Source organism: Eleutherodactylus coqui, chromosome 2, assembly GCF_035609145.1.
Source record: "Eleutherodactylus coqui strain aEleCoq1 chromosome 2, aEleCoq1.hap1, whole genome shotgun sequence".
Lineage (NCBI taxonomy): Eukaryota > Metazoa > Chordata > Amphibia > Anura > Eleutherodactylidae > Eleutherodactylus > Eleutherodactylus coqui.
Genome location: NC_089838.1, coordinates 176130517 through 176149062, shown reverse-complemented (window position 1 = coordinate 176149062; position 18546 = coordinate 176130517). Strand labels below are relative to the sequence as shown.

Sequence of the window (18546 nt, the reverse complement as noted above, 5' to 3'; positions counted from 1 at the left end):
TTCAGATGTGCAGCAGTTTTGAGCCATGGCCTGTGTCATGTCTCAACAGGGGGGATGGTGGCACTCATATGGACAGTGTTCACAGCCTAGGGGTTTACAAACTACTCTAAAAAAAATTTTTTGTCTTGTATTATTTGTGCTAAACAATGCAGAAGGGAGTATAAGACCAGGAGGGGGCGCCGTCCGACACATGAGGGATGCTGGGAGAGCTCTGAGTGTAACTTCTATAGAAGGAGTGACGAGCGCCATACTGGTAGATCTGCTCCCTGACCTACTGACTGCAATCCCTGCTAGCCGTCATAAACCAGCCCTGCAGTCACACCGTTTCTGCCGTCACACGGCTAAATGTCTGACCATTGTCTATGTGTATAGCATCCCTCACTCTTCACTTCGCCATACCGTTCACATCTTCACCCCGCCATACCGTGCACATCTCCACCCCGTCATACCGTGCACATCTCCAGTCCGCCATACCGTGCACATCTCCAGCCCTTTACCTTCTGTATCACCCCATTACCTGTAGTATGTAAGCTGGTTGGAGCAGGACCCGCACCCCTATTGTTTCCATCAGCTGATTACTATGTAACTGCGGTTCTGTAATGTTTGTACTTCTGTCTTTCTGTATCCCCCGTCTATGTAAGCGCTGCGGGATATGTTGGCGCTATACACAAAGATTATTATAGATGTGTGTCAGATGAGGGACTTGTTGGCATTGCACACAAAGGGGTAAGGCGTGGCTAGATGCTTGCCTGGCTTGATAGTACTCCTAGTCAGGCCACGTCCCTGGTGGCCATCTTAGTGCTAGTCATGGCCTGCGGCCATTTTAGTACCTGCTGTAATACCTTCGGCCGCCGCCCAGACGCCATCTTGGCTCCTTACATCCCATAGCTGTACCTTCTACCTGGCATCCCAATGCTTGCACTTGTAGTACACAACACCAGTGATTAGTGCCTTCTCTGAATTGCATAGGAATAGTCAGCAGCCTCCATCACTGTCCTCTGTGTGTTGATGATATGTTGTCTATCTTATTAAGTGTGTGCTATAAGATGGGGTCAGCTCACAAATGGTTAAATCGTCTGTTACATGGGAGTGCTTCTTTCACCCTCGCCCCCACCTTTCAGCTTTAGAGTTCAGTGAGGGAGGGAGGGGGGAGTGTGACTGACTCTAGCCATGCTCTGCTTGCTTGATATGAATAGACCTGTAATGAAGATGATCAGGAATGAAGTTTAGTATAAACCTGTGTGAACAGGGAACGTCCATTCTTGCTGTTATTTGTGTACATGTCCGTTCTGTGATTGGTTTGCAGTGATTTTGATTGTTAAATGGTGTTTTCAATGTGATAATGTCATGTAAGATATAATAATAATGAAGTTGTTGATAATGTGAGAGCTGAGTGTCCCTATTACAGGAAGGATAGCACAAGGATGCTGCAGTTAGCTGAAGGAGGCAGACACAGCTAAAGCTCTGTTTATCTTACTCCATCACCTCTCCTTGATAAGAGAAATTCCTGAGGGGGGTTGTTAACGTTGGAGGATCAAGCGACTGCAGATGATTGGAGTAGTAGTAGTTGTGTGAATCTTAATGTTATGCAGTAAATATTGTGTATAGAGAATGTTAATAATAATTATATGAGCTAGAAAGACTTGACCCCACGATAGATAAAAGTTAATGACAAGTCCTCAAGCTGTGATGAACGTAAAATGTGTGATTAAGCTTCTTCACTGTACCTACCCCCCACAGATAAGTGATCCATGTTATACATTGAGTTTGCTGTTTCCACCTGTGAGCGGGGACCAAATGCCTGCTGTTGCCTCTGATCCTGGGGTTATACTTGCTTCGCGCTACCTGGTAATGGGACTGAGGCAGACTACAGGAGACTGCCTGAGGGATGCTGTGCGGAGAGGAGAACCGTAAGGGCACGCTGTCTCTGGGATATGGCCTGAGCTACAGAGAGCACGCACAGATGTGTGATGGTTGTGTGGTGACCGGGCCTAGAACAGGTGCCAGGTACAGCCCCTAACGGGATTGTGCTTGGTACAACTGATAATGCCTATATACCTCATGACCTCCGAGGGTAACAGCAAGGGCCGTGTCCGGAGAACTAGGGACACCTCTCCCAAAGGTTCCTCTGACCCATCGGGGTCCCAAGGGGGGTACCGGACGAGTATGGGACGAGAAATCGGATGGCTGCAGGGGGTTTGAGTCTCTTCTTGCATGGTGGGTAACAGTGAATAAAGATGTAGACCGGATTATATATATATTATAACCAACAGAGATTTGTTAATTATACAAGAGATGCAATCAAGGGCCTAGCGGAACAACTAGGACACACCTTACACTCATTGCATGGCAAAATAGAATGGCTCTTGATATGTTACTAGCAGAAAAAGGAGGAGTTTGTAAAATGATTGGAGGATATTGTTGTACTTTCATTCCTAATAACACTGCACCTGATGGTAGTGTTACTCGAGCACTGGAAGGGTTAAATGCATTATCAAATGAACTAGCTGAGAACTCTGGTATAGACAATCCATTCACAGACTGGTTGGAAAACTTGTTCGGACACTGGTCACAAGTCATATACTCCACATTAGTCTCTATGTCAGTATTTGCCTCCATTCTAGTACTTTGCGGTTGCTGCTGTATTCCATGTATCCGAGGACTGTTACAAAACCTTATTATTATTAACACTTCCATCACCAAAACTATGTTTCAAAATATACAAGATGACGAAGAACAAGATGCCTTACTGGGTCAGGTGACCACCTCTGTATGACAAGTGATGGTTAAAAGTTCTACGAAGAAAGCGCCATTTTACTTTGATGATTTTGAAGTGTGACATTTTGATTCCAGTGCGTTCTGATTGTACCGGAGGATGGCTCTAATAACTGATGGACATTTCGATAAGTAAGATTTTATATCATGATGGACAATCATTTATATATGAAGAAAGGAACATCAATTGGATAATAAATCAAGGCCAAGCTTCTCTTGGGGGGCGGGCCTAATTTTGGGTACAATTAGTGGAATGACTTCACATATATATATATGCATCAATGTAATACTTTTATATGAAATAATTACATACTTAGTATTGAAGTGTGAACCCAGGCCTCCTGGTAATAAAGCTTCGGGCCGTAGCCAGGGGGTCTGTGGTAGAGTCATTATATATGTGTATTTACTGTGTTGACATATTGATCTAAAGTGGGGAATGTTAAGAAAATTGTAGATCAATGTATCAGTTAATTATTCTATATTGCATTGTAGACTAGGAATATATAGCAATGAAGGGGTTAAACGAAACTCTTCTATAGGCCTGCATGTCTTCTGAGGAAGATAGATTAGAAGATAAGACAGTCTATTAAATCACTCATGTATGTTTATAGTATAACATACACAGGGAGAAGTGACTAGACTGTATGGCACCTTCCCAGGCCTTCCTTCTCCCTGAATTTATGACGGTCTTATTGTATGTAATAGATACACTTAAGGAGGTGTAACTTATGTTAATCACTTTTATTTTAAGCCTATCATATATCCTTATTCACCTTGGAGGTATAAACTTTTGCTGTGATGTCATTTATAATATATAATCTTTGACCACCTTAAAATTAAAGCAGAAATCATCTGATATAGCTCAGGCTAGTGTGATGTGTTTCTCCTGGGCCCAGACTTCTGCACGGGATCTGGGACCGTCTTCTCTTTGATAAACACATAAATTCTCCTTACAGTGTGGTATAAAGTATCTGTGCTCCAGTAGGCCCTAATGCTCGGCCTCTTTACTAGCCCCATATATAATTCAATGCCCCAAAATGTAGCAATTTCTGATGCATCCACAGGGGTCTAGCTGTGGGGTTTTACAAACGTGGAGTGGGCAATAAAATCATCTGGAAAAAAATACGTTAAAAAGTCCTCCCTTCTAAGCCCTGCTGTATGAAATTGTATCTCTGAGTTCCCAGTAAAGTCAGGGATCTGGGGTCTGAAGGATTCTAGGGTAATCCACAGAGCATCAGATGAATCGGGGTCCTCTGAAGTGGCAGTCCTGGGATGCCTTCTCAGGGTACATGGGGTTCAGACTCGCTTGTTGATGAAGAGGATAATGCAAAATAGTGTGGTCATCCTCACTAGCTGACTTTCACTCAGATGCAATTATTGCGTAAGCCTCCTTCGTAGTAAGCCTCCTGTGGGCCATACTATAGAGATACATATACATTTATTATGCAGCCAAAAAAAGAAATCACAAAAAAAAAAAATTTCATTTGGGCGAGTGACCACAAGACACTGGGGGATCACTGGGATGGGCTGACCATAGAAAAAAGTCAGGAATACTGCAGGATTTTTTTTCCTTACTCTGATGGATACGTTAACACTACACTGATTGAACACAGGGTGGGTGACTACGCGACAGGGAGACGGGGACGGGAACACAGTAGGAACAGACACTACACTAAATACGCTGACTAAACTAATACCACACTGAATGACACACTGATAACACTTGTAGTGAAGTAAGGGGTAAAGTCCTGGATGGTGTGTATATACCACGGAGATTACTGAACTCCAGGATATAACTACGGAGTTTGCATGAGACAGGGGCTGTCCGGGTAACATGTATATTCCAGTCCAGGAAGTACCAGAACCTGGAACACAGCTGAAACATAATTGAAAAAGGAGCAGAAAAAGCTCAGTATGAGAGAGATTGTTGCAGAGTGTGTTCAGCCAGACCAGAGAGAGGACAGACTGTGTGCAGAGTCCCTGGAAAGCCGGGTGAAGAGAACCTGGAGAGCTGAGGGAAGCAAAACCCTGAGGAGAAGGGTTGGGTGAGAATCCCCGCATAAGATTACAAAGACAGTTATTTTGGGTGCCTTATGGACATTATATGGCTGGAGAAAGCCTGTGTTTGTTTATGACTGAGAGTTTGGCAATAAACCACCCTGCTTTACCATCACCTGCCTCTGCTGCCGCCTGACTTCCTACAGCAGAAACATACCTGTTGTGGATCCTGCTTACACACTTTACTAACTATAATAACATACTGAGCGCTCACACTACACTGACTAATCACACTTTACTAACTACACTAATATACTGATCACACTACACTACCGATGATCACTGTAATTTTTCTTTTCTTCACACAATGTTCTCTCAGAACTCTCTCTCCAACCACCAATAACACACTGCGGTGGTTGTAGAGAGAGCTCTCACTGTAAATAGCTCAAACTCGGGCTGCTGTGCTCTGATTGGTTAGTCAGTGCTGACTGACCAATCACAGTAATAGCTGGGGAAGGACATCTGTGATTGGTCTCCCAGCGGCACATAGTGATAGCCTGTTAACTGTTGGCAGCCATCAATACAGTGTTGCTGCGATGGTCACAGTGCCGACACTTTATACACATGATGTAAGTTTACGTCCTGTTGCGCTAATAAAACCATGCACCACTTTGGAGTTAAGTCGTTAAATAATGATCAATGGCAACAGAAAGAAGATCCAGCAGAATTCCAGAGTGCCAACAGCTCTTAACCCAAACGGTGGGGAAAAAAAAGAGTATATAGTACAAAAAGCAATGTGAGGGTAGAACTCAAAGAAGATTATTGCAGATATAGCTTCAAAATTCCCAAATAAAACTGTACTTGCATCCAAAAGGAAATGAGGAAAAAGTCGTCACACCCCTATTACTAAAGGAAGACCCAAGTCATGAAGAATGAAAGTCCCATGATTTATTTCAAAAGAAACCACTTTCAGGGGTTTTAGCAGAGAGAAGGTTCCACAAAATCCAGGAGTGCCAACAGCTCTCAACCCAAATTGGCAGCAGACAAAAGGTCCTGCAGAATCCCGGAGTACCAACAGCTTTCAACCCAAACTATTTTTTCCCTTTTTTTTTGTAGTCCCAATACGGGACTTGAACTTGCGATCGTTTGATTGCTCTTACAGTATAATGTATACCATAGTATTGCTTTATACCATGTTCAAGACATGCAATAAGCTACTGCCTGAGGAACCCTGAAACGAGTTGCTTTTGAAATAAATCCTGGGACATACATTCCTTCATGACTTGAGTCTTCCTTTAGCAATAGGGGTGGGAGGGTTGACAACGTGCTCCCTCCCCTTTGGATGCAAGTACAGTTCATTTGGGCATTTTGGAGGTATATCTGCAATAATCCTGTTTGAGCGCTAACCTCACATTGCATTTTGTACTATAGCCTACGTAGATGTCCAGGGTTCCATCTGAATGCGGTGTTTGGCATATTAGACAGAACCCTGAGAGGAGAAGCCTGGAAGGGTGCCAGAACAAGATGCAAATGTAGCCTTTCATGCAGATTTGCTTATGTAATAAGCTTGGGTTTGCTATTGTATTTATGTAGTAAGCTCATATCTGTTACAATATCTATGTAGTTAGTTTGATTGTGGTGCTGTATGTATGTAGTGATCTTGGTTCTAGTAAGGATTCTATATAATAAGCTTGGTTCTGTTGCCTTAGCTATGTAATAAGGCTGCTTCTGGTAGCGTGTCTATGTAGTAAAGTCAATTCGGTTACTGTATGTATTTAGTAAGCTTGGTTCTGGTATTGTATTTGTGTAGTAAGCCTAGTCCTGGTATCATATCTATGTAGAAAACCTGGTTTTGGTACCGTGTGTATATAGTAAACCTGGTTCTGAATCTACATAGTAAACTTTGCTCTGGTACTATACCTACATAGTAAGCTTGGTTCTATTACTTTATCTATGTAATAAGCCCACATTTGGTACTATGTCCGTGTAGTAAGCTTGGTACTGGTAGGATATTTATACTGTAGTCTTGGTTCTGTAGCCAAATATTTGTTGATGCTGGATGTAAGCCTCTGCCAGAGGCATCTAGCAGTAACTAAATTCCTTATGCTCAACAAAAACGCATGCCCTCTCAAATGAGCATGCATGTGTATGTGGAAGTCAGGAGCCATAACTGTTGTCCTAACAAGCATTTGTCCGACAAGTAGCTCTCCCATCTATAGAGACTTGCCGAAGTGACAACCTGTCCCTTGTGCGGACTACTTGGTGGTATCGAGTATATAGGGTTGGGGGATACCTGTGGCATTTTCTTCAGTCACAACTGGCTTATGACTACAAATGTAAAACGGTTTTGAGATGATGCTGTAAGAAGTTTGTTTATTGAAAACTCAATAAAAATAATTTGAACAGTAAATATGGCCCTGGGCATATCCACTTGATACATCATAGATGCACAATAGGTGGTGGTCCCCAGGAAACAGGACCACCTTTCTAATAATCAAACATTTATCCCCTACAGCACACATGCAAACACAAGGCCCTCCGCCTCATTTTATATGGCCTGCTGGCCATGCATTAAACCTTAACCAGGGGTTGTCTAGGCAGTGTCAGGATACACTGGGGTCGGAGCAAAAGCGTTGCTCCAACCCCTGTATACTGACTGGTGCTCGTAATTGTAGGAACAGCTTATTGAAATCGACTCACTCCGCCTGCAGCTCTGATTCAGCAGCGCAGGGCAGAATCTGTGACCACTGATGTCTGCACCTAGGTGAGAAATCAGCGGTCACAGACTCAGAAGTTGCTGCCGGATCAGAACTGTAGGTGGCATGATTGAAATGCCGTAGGGATGCTGCCCCGTCTGAAGCCAATAAGGGGGCTGCTATTGCACTCTGGCCAGGCAGCATCCCTGGGGTCACTATTACTACTGGCGCCAATATAGGGGACACTGTTACTACTAGGACCACTGTGAGGACACTATTACTACTGGAACCACTATGGGGACACTATTACTACTGGGACAATGTGTAATATGCACCAAAATAGGTCATGGCGCTTATTTTTTTCATGCAATTGCACATTGAGTGAAAAAGTATGATCATGTGAATGAACCCATTGAAACACGCTCATGTGAACGGGCCCTTACTATACAATCGACCCTTTGAAGGCAACCATAAGGCTGTGTGGCCCTCGGTGAAAGGAATTTGACACCCCTGATCTACAGTATACTGTGAAAGGCTGATAAATCTTTCTTTTGGAATAAAACCCTTAAATGTTTTTTTTTTCTAGAATTGTTTTTATGCATGTGTTAGGAAATGTAATCTAAATAAGCCTACATGCTTTTTCTTGCACCACACTTTGCCCCCTTGGCTTTACCTTTGGTGTATAATGTTGGTGTCATTAGATGACACACATGCTCACTGGTGTCGTGAAATCATCAATGTGAGTTTAATATATTCAGGAACCTGTCAGGCGGGTTGAAAGTTGCAATGTTAAGTCTATGGGCGGCGCTGCTGTGCTTCAGGCATGTGCTGGAATGAGTGAAGCGTTGCTAAACAATGCAGCATACAATGCTAAGCTGCACCATACACTGCCCAACCAAGAGCAAGAGAGACACAGAGAGAGAGAGACAGACAGAGAGCAATAGAGAGAGAGAGAGACAGTGAAACAGCGATAAACAGAGAGAAAGAGACAGCAATAGAGAGAGACAAGAATAAAGAGACAGAGAGAGAGAGCAATAGAGAGACAGTGAGAGAGTGATAGGGAGAGCGAGAGAAAGAGCGATAGAGTGACAGAGACAGCGATAGAGAGAAACAACAATAGAGAGACAGAGCACAATAGAGAGACAGGGTGAGAGCGATAGAGAGAGACAGTGAGAGAAAGAGCGATTGAGAGACTGAGAGGGAGACAGCATTAGGGAGAGACAACAATAGAGACAGAGAGAACGATAGATAGACAGTGAGAGAAGAGCGATAGAAACACAGAGAAAGCAATTGTGAGACAGAGAGAGATAGATAGTGAGACAGACAAAGAGAGCGATAAAGAGACAGAGAGCAATAGAGAAACAGACAGCAATAGAGAGACAGAGAGAATGATAGAGAGATAGCAATAGAGAGACAGAGAGAAACAGATAGAGAGCGATAGAGACAGAGAAACACAGAGAGAGCAATAGACAGACAGAAAGAGTGATAGAGAGACAGAGAGAAACAGACAGACAGAATGAGAGCCATAGACAGACCCAGAGAAAGTGATAAGGCCCATTTACACACAACAATGATGACTCAAAAGATGTCTTTTTAGCGACTTTTGAGCGATAACTGTTGCGTCATTTACATCAGAAGATGATCGCTCAAAACGTTGAGCAATCACCTTGCACTCCGAAGAATGCAGAAAACAAGCGGGGGGGGGGGCGCTTGTTCTCTGCATCCAGCTGTTCCCCGCTGGGAGGCCCAGCTGTCATACAGCTGAGCGCTCCCCGCGGAGGATGCAGAAGACAAGTACTGTGTCCTTGCTTGCCTTCTGCATACAGCTGTTCCCCGCTCCAAGCACCCGGCTGTTATAGAGCCGAGCGCTCTGAGTGGAGGATGCAGAAGACAAGCCCGGAGTCCCCGCTTGTCTTTTGCGTCCAGCTGTTCCCCGCTCAGAGTGCCCGGCTGTTATACAGCGGAGCACTCTGAGTGGAGGATGCAGAAGACAAGCGGGGTGGCCCCGCTTGTCTTCTGCATCCAGCTGTTTGCTACACAGAGCGCTCGGCTGTTATACGTTCCGTGCGGGATATGGAGAATGCAGCTGGACAGCTGCGCGCTTAATACCCCGCCTGTCCTCAGGGAGCGGTATACAGCTGAAACAATAGTATCAGCTGTATCCCGCTGTGAATCCCTGATAAGACTCATGGTTGTCTTTCAGCACGCTATAACGAAAACTGCACGATGTCAGTGCAGTTAGACACAACAATTATAGCTCAAAAGATGGCTTTGAGTGATTTTTGAGCGATAATCGTTGTGTCTAAATGGACCTAGAGAGAGAGAGCGATAGAGAGACATAGAGAGAGAGCAATAGAGACAAAGAAAGCGATAGAGAAAGCAAGAGACAGAGAAAGACAGAAAGAGAACGAAAACAGACATTGTGGTACTGAGACAGAGAGAAAGATAGATAGACGACAATGAGAGATACAGACAGACAGAGAGAAAGATAGGCTTTTTTATATTAGATATCTGCTCTAGTTACTATAATTTGGACACAGCTTGGTAAACAGTTCCCCCTTATAGTTTGTGTCAAGTTTATATACATACTGAGGCAGCACAAAATATAAACTGCTTGATCTTAAAACATTGTAACTTGTGGGTACTGTACCTTTTCAGTGTCTCATACAGGAAGGAATATTTTGCTTTCAGTTCAGCTACTCTGGTTCCAGGGATTCTACCAGCTGCAAACAGCTACAAAAACAATATAGATTTTTCATTTATTTAAGAGTACATAAAAATTTGTCTACACAAATAGAAACTTGATGTTCTCTCAAGTGGCTGAAATGTAACAGTTCCCCAACTTGTTAAGACACTGAAAGTGCAGAAGCTCTAAAGGTTACTGACTTGAGAAATGCTTGTGCCCATAGAAGGATGAAAAAGAGAAGGGCCATGCATTACACCATACTGGTTAGTCCCTTATCATAATAAAGTCTTACATACCTAGCTACAGTGATTAGTAAAAGGATTGTGTTGATTAGACGGCTTAAAGCAACCCTCAGGGCCTGGAGAAACAAGCTTCTCTGACTGCCCAATGCACTCTGTACATTAGTATGAACTATTAGTCTAAAGCTCTTTTTACATACGATTATCGATAAAACGGTGAAAAGACTGAAAGAATTGACAAGCTTTTTGCATAAAATGCCACATACAGCTTGCATCATCTCTATTTACCTTACTAGCTCACTATTATTTGTTTGCTCAGGTGGGTGTGTGTTTATGCGAGGATTATCTGGCCAACAGAATTCCATTGTCTTCTCCTGACATGAGTAAACAATATACTCATTGTGTATACAAGGCGAAAAAAACACTCCTCCACTCAAATCATCAAGCTGCTCAAAAGACTGCACTAATTCCATTCAAATGGAACATCTTTTGAGTGGCCTGATGACAATTGTTTTGCCTGATTGAATAGTGCATGACTGCCCACGTTTACACATAACAATTATGGCTCCCTTTCGGCCACTTTAACAAATTTTGCGTGATAATCGTTGTGTGTAAAAGGGCCTTAAAATTACCCATGAGCAGTGCTGACCAGTCAGAGCAGCATGTAGTGTCTTGGACTACGGATGTATACTATGCACAGTGTGCATTAGGTAGTCAGAAAAGCAGTTCGACCATCTTTGTTTCTCCAGTTCTGGAGTGTCGCTTTAAGTTCTATTATTGTCACATGCAATCAAATCTGCTATTATCTGGCTATTCAGGAAATTCCTCAATGTCATATACTTTGTTAAAATGTCTGTTTCATATGCAGTACTGTGCATAAAACTGTGAAGTGTGGAAATCACATGTACACAGAAGCCAACACCACAACACTCTGATTTGCACATTAGTTACACCCCTCTAAAGCCTTTTTTTTTACAATCACTTTACACACTGCAGTATTTGCTAAGGGCTCCTTCCCACGAAAATAATTCAAGCCGCGTATTCTATTGAACCTAATAGCTCAGAGCTCACGGTGCGGAATTACGCACCGTGAAATCTCCCGTCCTCACCCACGGCATGCTCTATTTGCCGCGGGTGTACGCGTGGACGGCTTCCATTGCAGTCAATGGAAGCCCTCCGTTCGCGCTATCTTCCGCTGTAGCACAGCGGAAGATAGCGTGAAAACGCTTCCCCGCCTACCGCCACGTCATATGACGCAGCTGACGCGTCACATGACACGGCCGCGTCATGTGACGCGGTCAGGCATGTCATGTGACACAGCGTCGGTGGGCAGGTAAGTTTGGGGTCTCCTGGGGGGCGCCGTGACGGGCTCCGCCGCAGAATTCCGAGGCAGAGCCCGTCACGGCCGTGTGCAGCCGGCCTAAGTTTGCTTTTCTGCATAAATGGCCAATTTGGCAAAAACACATTTTTACAAACCTGCCCCTCTCACCTGATTGCCCCTGACACTCTGGAGGTCTCTTTTCTGTATTCCAGTCACTTCCCTGCAGTGCAGCCCCCAGTCTGATTCTGATCAGAAACCATCTTTATGGTAAGATTTTTTACTTTCACTTTCAATCAATCCCATGATGCATAAACCCAACATTAGTTAAAGGGGTTATCCAAGAATCGGTCGCCAGGATACATCAGGGTTGGAATGGAAACACTGCTCGTCTGATTCATTGCGATTCTCCGGTCGCAGCTGGCAATTCGCAGCATGCTGCAAATTGCCCAGATTCTCCACAGTCAGCCTATTTGTCAGATAGGCTGACCTGCGGAGAACCGGCTCCCGGCTCCTGCTCCCGAGGCGGCAGCTCCCACGGCTGAGATTCGCCGCGGGATACCGCAACATCCGTAGACAGGGGGCCTAACTTCTGGGGACTCACCTCCCCTACACCCAAGCAAATAACAACGTCTACACATTATTGTTGTAAAAAGTGTGGATTGCACTCAGGCCCGAATGCCCCTACCTGTCAGTAACCTTGAACCAGGTCAGTCAAGCTGCCTGCCATAACTGGTCCACTGGAAAGCCACAGGATCACCATCTGACCTTTGTGATTGCCTATACATCCTAGGGATCTGCTGCAAAGCTAGTGATCTCCTATGTGTGAATCCATGCTGCCATGTAGCCAATGGTTAATTCACTGTGGTACACCATCAAATTGCTTGTAGAAGTTATACAGTGTCACAATCCAGCTTTACACAACAGAAAAACCCAAGTGGCATTTTCTACCTCATCAAAGATACGTTTTGATCCTACTCCTACCTGGTCCACCTTATAAACCCTTTTCACTCCACCCCCTTACTCCTAACATTCAACCCTTTTCTAATCTTCTTCCCACTGTTCCACCTACATTATTTAGGTTAGGCAATGGCTCCCCCAGACTTCCCAATACCAATGGTGTTTTCTCCATATTCTACCTCTCCAAATTGCCCTAACCTTGCTTATCATGTTATGGACACCTGGCCCTCTTATAGATCTTTGGGCCAATTCCCACATCCCTGGTCACTAATTCTATTAAACTTATTATTTAAATAAATTATTAAGACATGAAAGTAAGGTAAATATTAAATTAAATTTATTCTTTGAAGTTAAAAATAAGGAGCAATTTCAAGAGCAGCGTCCACCACAGTGGTGCAAGAATACACCTACACAGGTCAGTTATATGTATCTGCAACTACATATGTATTTTATACAATTTGTCATTACAAAGTCTCCAAAACAAGACATCAGCCAAATATTTTTCAAGCTCATGATGCATGTCCAGCTGCTCACAGAAATGATCTACTCCAATTACTTGTACTTCAATTACATTTATTAGAAGTATTAACACAGCATCATCCACAGCTATATTAGGAAAATAATGTTAGATTTGGATTATGTACAAATTACTTAATACAGCTATAAAAACTTGTAAATATCAAATGCTCACATAAGAGGACAAATAAAGTTCAGCATATATTACTTGGATTTCTTTCTAGTCACACAACCTACATTTTTATCTAGTTAAGGCTGCATTCCCACGAACGTATATCGGCTCGATTTCACGCCGAGCCGATATACGTCATCCTCATCTGCGGGGGGTGGGGGGGTGGAAGAGCCAGGGGCAGGAACTGAGCTCCCACCCCCTCTCTGCCTCCTCTCCACCCCTCTGCACTATTTGCAATGAAAGGAGGCGGGACAGGGCAGGGCTAAGTTCCAAGAATTAGCCCCGCCCCTGTCCCGCCTCTCCCCATTGCAAATAGTGCAGAGGGGCGGAGAGGAGGCAGAGAGTGGGTGGGAGCTCAGTTCCTGCTCCTGACTCTTCCATCCTCCCCCCCCTGCAGATGAGGAGGACGTATATCGGCTCGGCGTGAAAACCGAGCCGATATACGTTTGTGGGAATGCAGCCTACGGCTGATTTAGACACATAGATTATCGCTCAAAATTCATTATAACATTGGGCAGATGCGCAAAAACTAATCCAAGATATAGGGGGACAGCTCCTTCAACTGACTCCGCAGACGTACATTTTCCAACATCTACCTAACCAGACAAGAAATTCTAAAATGACTCACACTATATTATTGATCAGCAAAAGATGTCTTCTAAATGACTGGCTGTTAGCAAAACCCCCACGCGCAAAAGATATTATACAGCAATTAAAACATCTGGATAGAAATAGAAAGACAAGTAGTATCCCAAGCCCAAAATGTTTTTAAAAAGTGGAAAGGATTTATAGAAAATTTCCTCAACCCTCAAGAAATACACGAATGCATGAACCAATTTACTAACACTTCATGGTACTACATCCAAAAAGATACAAACCAACTAGGATCCCTTGAGATTAGATGATGGAACACGAGTGGGAGGTCGGGTGCTGGTGAGATCTACCGCGAATAAGTTAAATGTTTATAGATATTAAGGTTTTTGTTTTCAAACCACTGTATTAAAATATTGGGGAATTAGTGGAGGGGGGACTTTGGGGGGGGGGGGGGGGGGGAGAAAAAGGAAAAATGGAAGATATAAGTATGACTAAAAATATACACATTGTAGCCACTGTACAGAAAAACCATGTTAACATCTATAGGTGACAACACCACTGTAAATGTATACTTTGAGTACATGACGTTTGATGTTTTCCAACACTTGTACATGTATGATCTTCCTAACTGTCAATAAAAAAGAGTTTAAAAAAAAAATTCATTATAACGATAAAAGTAAGCGATGGTTTTGCTTTTAACCCCTTAATGACATGGCCTATTTTGGCGTTGAGGACCAAGCGATTTTTTGGTATTTTTCCATCTCCATTTTTCAAAAGCCATAACTTTTTTATTTTCCCGTGGACGCGGCCGTATGAGGGCTTGTTTTTTGCGTGGCGAACTGTAGTTTTTATCAGTGCCACTTTTGGGTACACAGACTATATCGTAAAACTTTTATTATTTTTTTTATGATAACAGGGAGAGAAAACGCATCAATTCTGCCATAGATTTTTTTTTCTTTTTTTTACAGCGTTAATCATGCAGCATAAATGACACAATAAATTTTTTCTGCGGGCCGGTACGGTAACAACGATACCAAAATTGTTATATTTTTTTAGGTTTAGCATTTTGCCTCTGTTTTTTAACGCTTTTTGCCGTACAAAATAAAAAGCATGTTCAACTTTTTGTACACGTCGCTATGGACGTGTCAATACCAAAGAAATGGGGTTTTAATTTTTTTATGCTAATATTAAAAAAAGGATTTTTTTAACATTTGTTTCTACATTTTTCTTTTTTTCTTTTACATTTTTTTACTTTTTTTTTTACACTATTTGAGTCCCTCAGAGGGACTTGCAGCACTGTACCTATGATCGCTGTATATATGATCACAGTGTCTGGCGTCCTGTTGCCATGGCGACAGGCCGGGCTCTCGCGATAACATTGCGAGAGCCGGCCGGTGCTCTGTGAACTCTTTTCCTGCCGCGATCTACTTAGATCGCGGCAGGGAAGGGGTTAACAGCGGGGGGCGCATCTCCGATGCCCCCCCGCTGTTGCAGCGGGATGCTGGCTGTGACTGACAGCCGGCTCCCGCTGCGGGATAGCGCGAGGTCAGTCATGATCTTGCGCTATCCCGATGACGTACCAGTACGTCCTGTTGCGGGAAGTACTCCGCTCCCAGGATGTACCGGTACGTCCTGGGGAGGGAAGGGGTTAAAGACGAACGTTTTTAACCTAATAAAAATTGTTGGAAAATGTTGGGCTTTTCAATCGTTGTATTATCGTTGTGTAGTGTTTGCATTGAAAACTCCCCTAAAATCACTGAATGACTCCACAATGTCATTTTAATTAAATGATAAGCAAACAGCCGAATAACGGATTTTAAGCGGACTGAAAGACCACGATGAGTGAATCTTTAACGAAAGCTGCACAACGGGCGCAAGATAGACACAACGATTAACGCTTAAATGATGGCTTTGGAGCCAATTTCAAACGATAATCGTTGTGTCTAGATGGGGCTTTAACCCCTTCCCGCTCGGGGTATGTATGAAGAGAGGTCGCGGGGCGAGAGGTGTCAGCTGTTTACTACAGCTGACACCCGCGGGCAATAGCCGCGATCGGCCATTCGCGGCTATTAACCCTTTAAATGCCGCTGTCAGTTCTGACAGCAGCATTTAAAGCACCGGAACGCTGTTTGGGAGTCCCGTACGCCCCCCCCGGGGTAAGATCATGGGAGCCATGCAGGTGTCATGGCTGCCAGGGGCCTTCTGAAAGGCCCCAGGGCTGCCTTGAGAGACTGCCCATCAAGCCATCCCCGTGGGGTGGCTTGATAGGCTGCCTGTCAGAATGCAGAATGACGTAATGCTTCAGCATTACGTCATACTGCAGGAGCGATCAAAGTATCGCATATTGTAGTCCCCCAGGGGGACTTAAATGTAAAGTAAAAAAAAGAGCAATAAAGTTTTTTTAAATGTAAAAAAATAAAAAAGAAAAGTGTAAATCCCCCCCATTTTGCCATATCTATAATTAAAAAGTCTAAATAATAAAATAAAAATACATATTTGGTATCGCCGCATCCGTTCAATCTATCAAAGTAGCACATTATTTACCCCGCACGGTGAACGTCGTCCGGAAAAAAAAAAGAACTCCAGAAATGCACTTTTCCAGTCACCCTGTCTCCCAGAAAAAACGCAATACAAAAGCGATCAAAAAGTCGTATGTATTCTGAATTTAAGGGGGGGGGGGGGGGAAATGAAAATGAAAAAAAAAGGGCCGCGTCATGAAGGGGTTAAACTCAAAGACCTATCAGACCTATCAGAAGATAGTATCATGAGCGTTTGTGCATTGAGACTGCTACTATTGCTGTAATAAAGGGACTGATGCGCTTATCAGTTTCATCAAGTAACATCGCCCTCTAAAGTGAATTGGGGGTAAAACGGTGACACAAAGGGGAATTGCTACTGTGTGGGGGATACAAAAAAGGGCACTATTACAAAGGCATTATCTCTTGTGGTGGACACTATGGGGGCAACATTAGCTTGTGGGGCATAAAAGGTGGCACTATTGCTACACTGATAGGAGAGAGTAGAGGCTGGGGAGAGCATGCAGAGACAAGTTCAGGCTGACAGAAGTAGTCATGGTAGCCTGGGCCCAAAGAGAGGAAAAATGAAAATGGACATCACCAATCAGAGACAATGTCATCTGTGTATTTTATGACTCCATTTTACAGAGGTATACTGTATGCTGAGCCACTGTATCTAAATATGCCATGTTATAAAAGTTGTCTTATAGATATGCTATCTTTATTATTTTTTTTTTTTTGGGGGGGGGGAGAGGGGAAAGGCAAAATATATGTTTTGGAGCTTTTGCCCCCAATTTCTTAAGACCCCAGTAGTATTCCTGTCTGTTACTAATGTTTTGATGGACTACTTAGGAGACCCAGGGATGCAGCAGAAATTTTGAGGCGAACCACAGTCGACAGCCATGAAGAAGAGAAAGATGGGGGGGGGGCTATAAGTTGAACTTTTGCACCAGGGCCTTTGAGCTTTTAGCGACACTCCCGGAATGGGGACAAATGATTGCTAGTAGGATCATTCATTCACATACAGAGTGTTAGGAAAGCCTGAGTAGTCACATCCAGGACAATAGGTCATTTCATGCTCTCCTTAGTGAGTGACTAATTCATTGAAAAGGCCATAATTTCTGACCCGCCTGTATTCATTCTATCCAATGTCAAAATATCAAGACAAACATTTTTTATGGAACATATTACACTATTTGTCTTTACATTGTATAAGTTCTATCAAATTATATGATGGAAACAAACAAAGTTCATGTAAATAAATAAGTAGATAAGGAATACTTGATTGTGATAAATTATATAAACAGTGTGATCAAGTCTCAATATCCGTATAGAATCATGGCTTATTGAGAAGATATTCTGATACAGATTGTGGTAATACTTTCTATGTGAACTGCCATCATGGGCTGAACTCTGAGTGGTTGTGCATAGCATTTTACCACTCACAAATGTAATGTACTTTTAGATGCCCAAGATAAAAACGTCCTTATTCTGTTTTCGGGTTGCAACTTACTAAATAACATTGAAACAATGGCGGAAATTTACTAAGCCTGGCATTTCCTGTGCTGGGCTTAGTATGATTTTCACCAGCACACACCTCTTGATGCATTAGGCGCATCCCCGATTCCTCTGTGTGCCTTCTGAGAAATTCATGCCAGGTATGAACTGGCATAAATTTTTTTTAGTATAATTTACTCCAGTTTCTGGTGTAAATTATACATAAATCTCCCAACAAGACCTACCTCTCTTGACAAGTCCCACCCACTTTTAAAAAAATGCTGGGGCCAGCACAGAAAGGAGAAAAATCACAAACTTTTTGCCCAGGCACAGCTTGCTCAATAATGTGCAACTTTTGTACCCTAGTATTCTGGTGTACAGACGTTTATAAATGTGCCCCCTTATTCGGAGGATTGTCTTACGATATAGTGATGGAAATGATGTTTTTAATCTACCGTATATACTCGACTATAAGCCCAAGTTATTTAGCACACAAAAATGTGCTGAAAAAGCCCCCCTCGGCTTATACTCAAGTGAGGTAAAATAAATAAATAAAAACTCAATACTCACTTCTCAGCC

The 18546-nt window shown here is 43.2% G+C and overlaps 1 protein-coding gene across 2 annotated transcripts in view; it reads right to left on the bottom strand.

Annotated features, from left to right (window-relative positions):
• Positions 1 to 18546, bottom strand: part of CCDC146 (coiled-coil domain containing 146) — a 129349-nt gene that overhangs the window by 87523 nt on the left and 23280 nt on the right. For both annotated transcript variants that reach the window (XM_066591993.1, XM_066591994.1), the window contains exon 3: positions 10120 to 10202. In XM_066591993.1, the coding sequence (XP_066448090.1) occupies positions 10120 to 10202 (83 nt within the window). The remainder of the gene's footprint in view (positions 1 to 10119; positions 10203 to 18546) is intronic.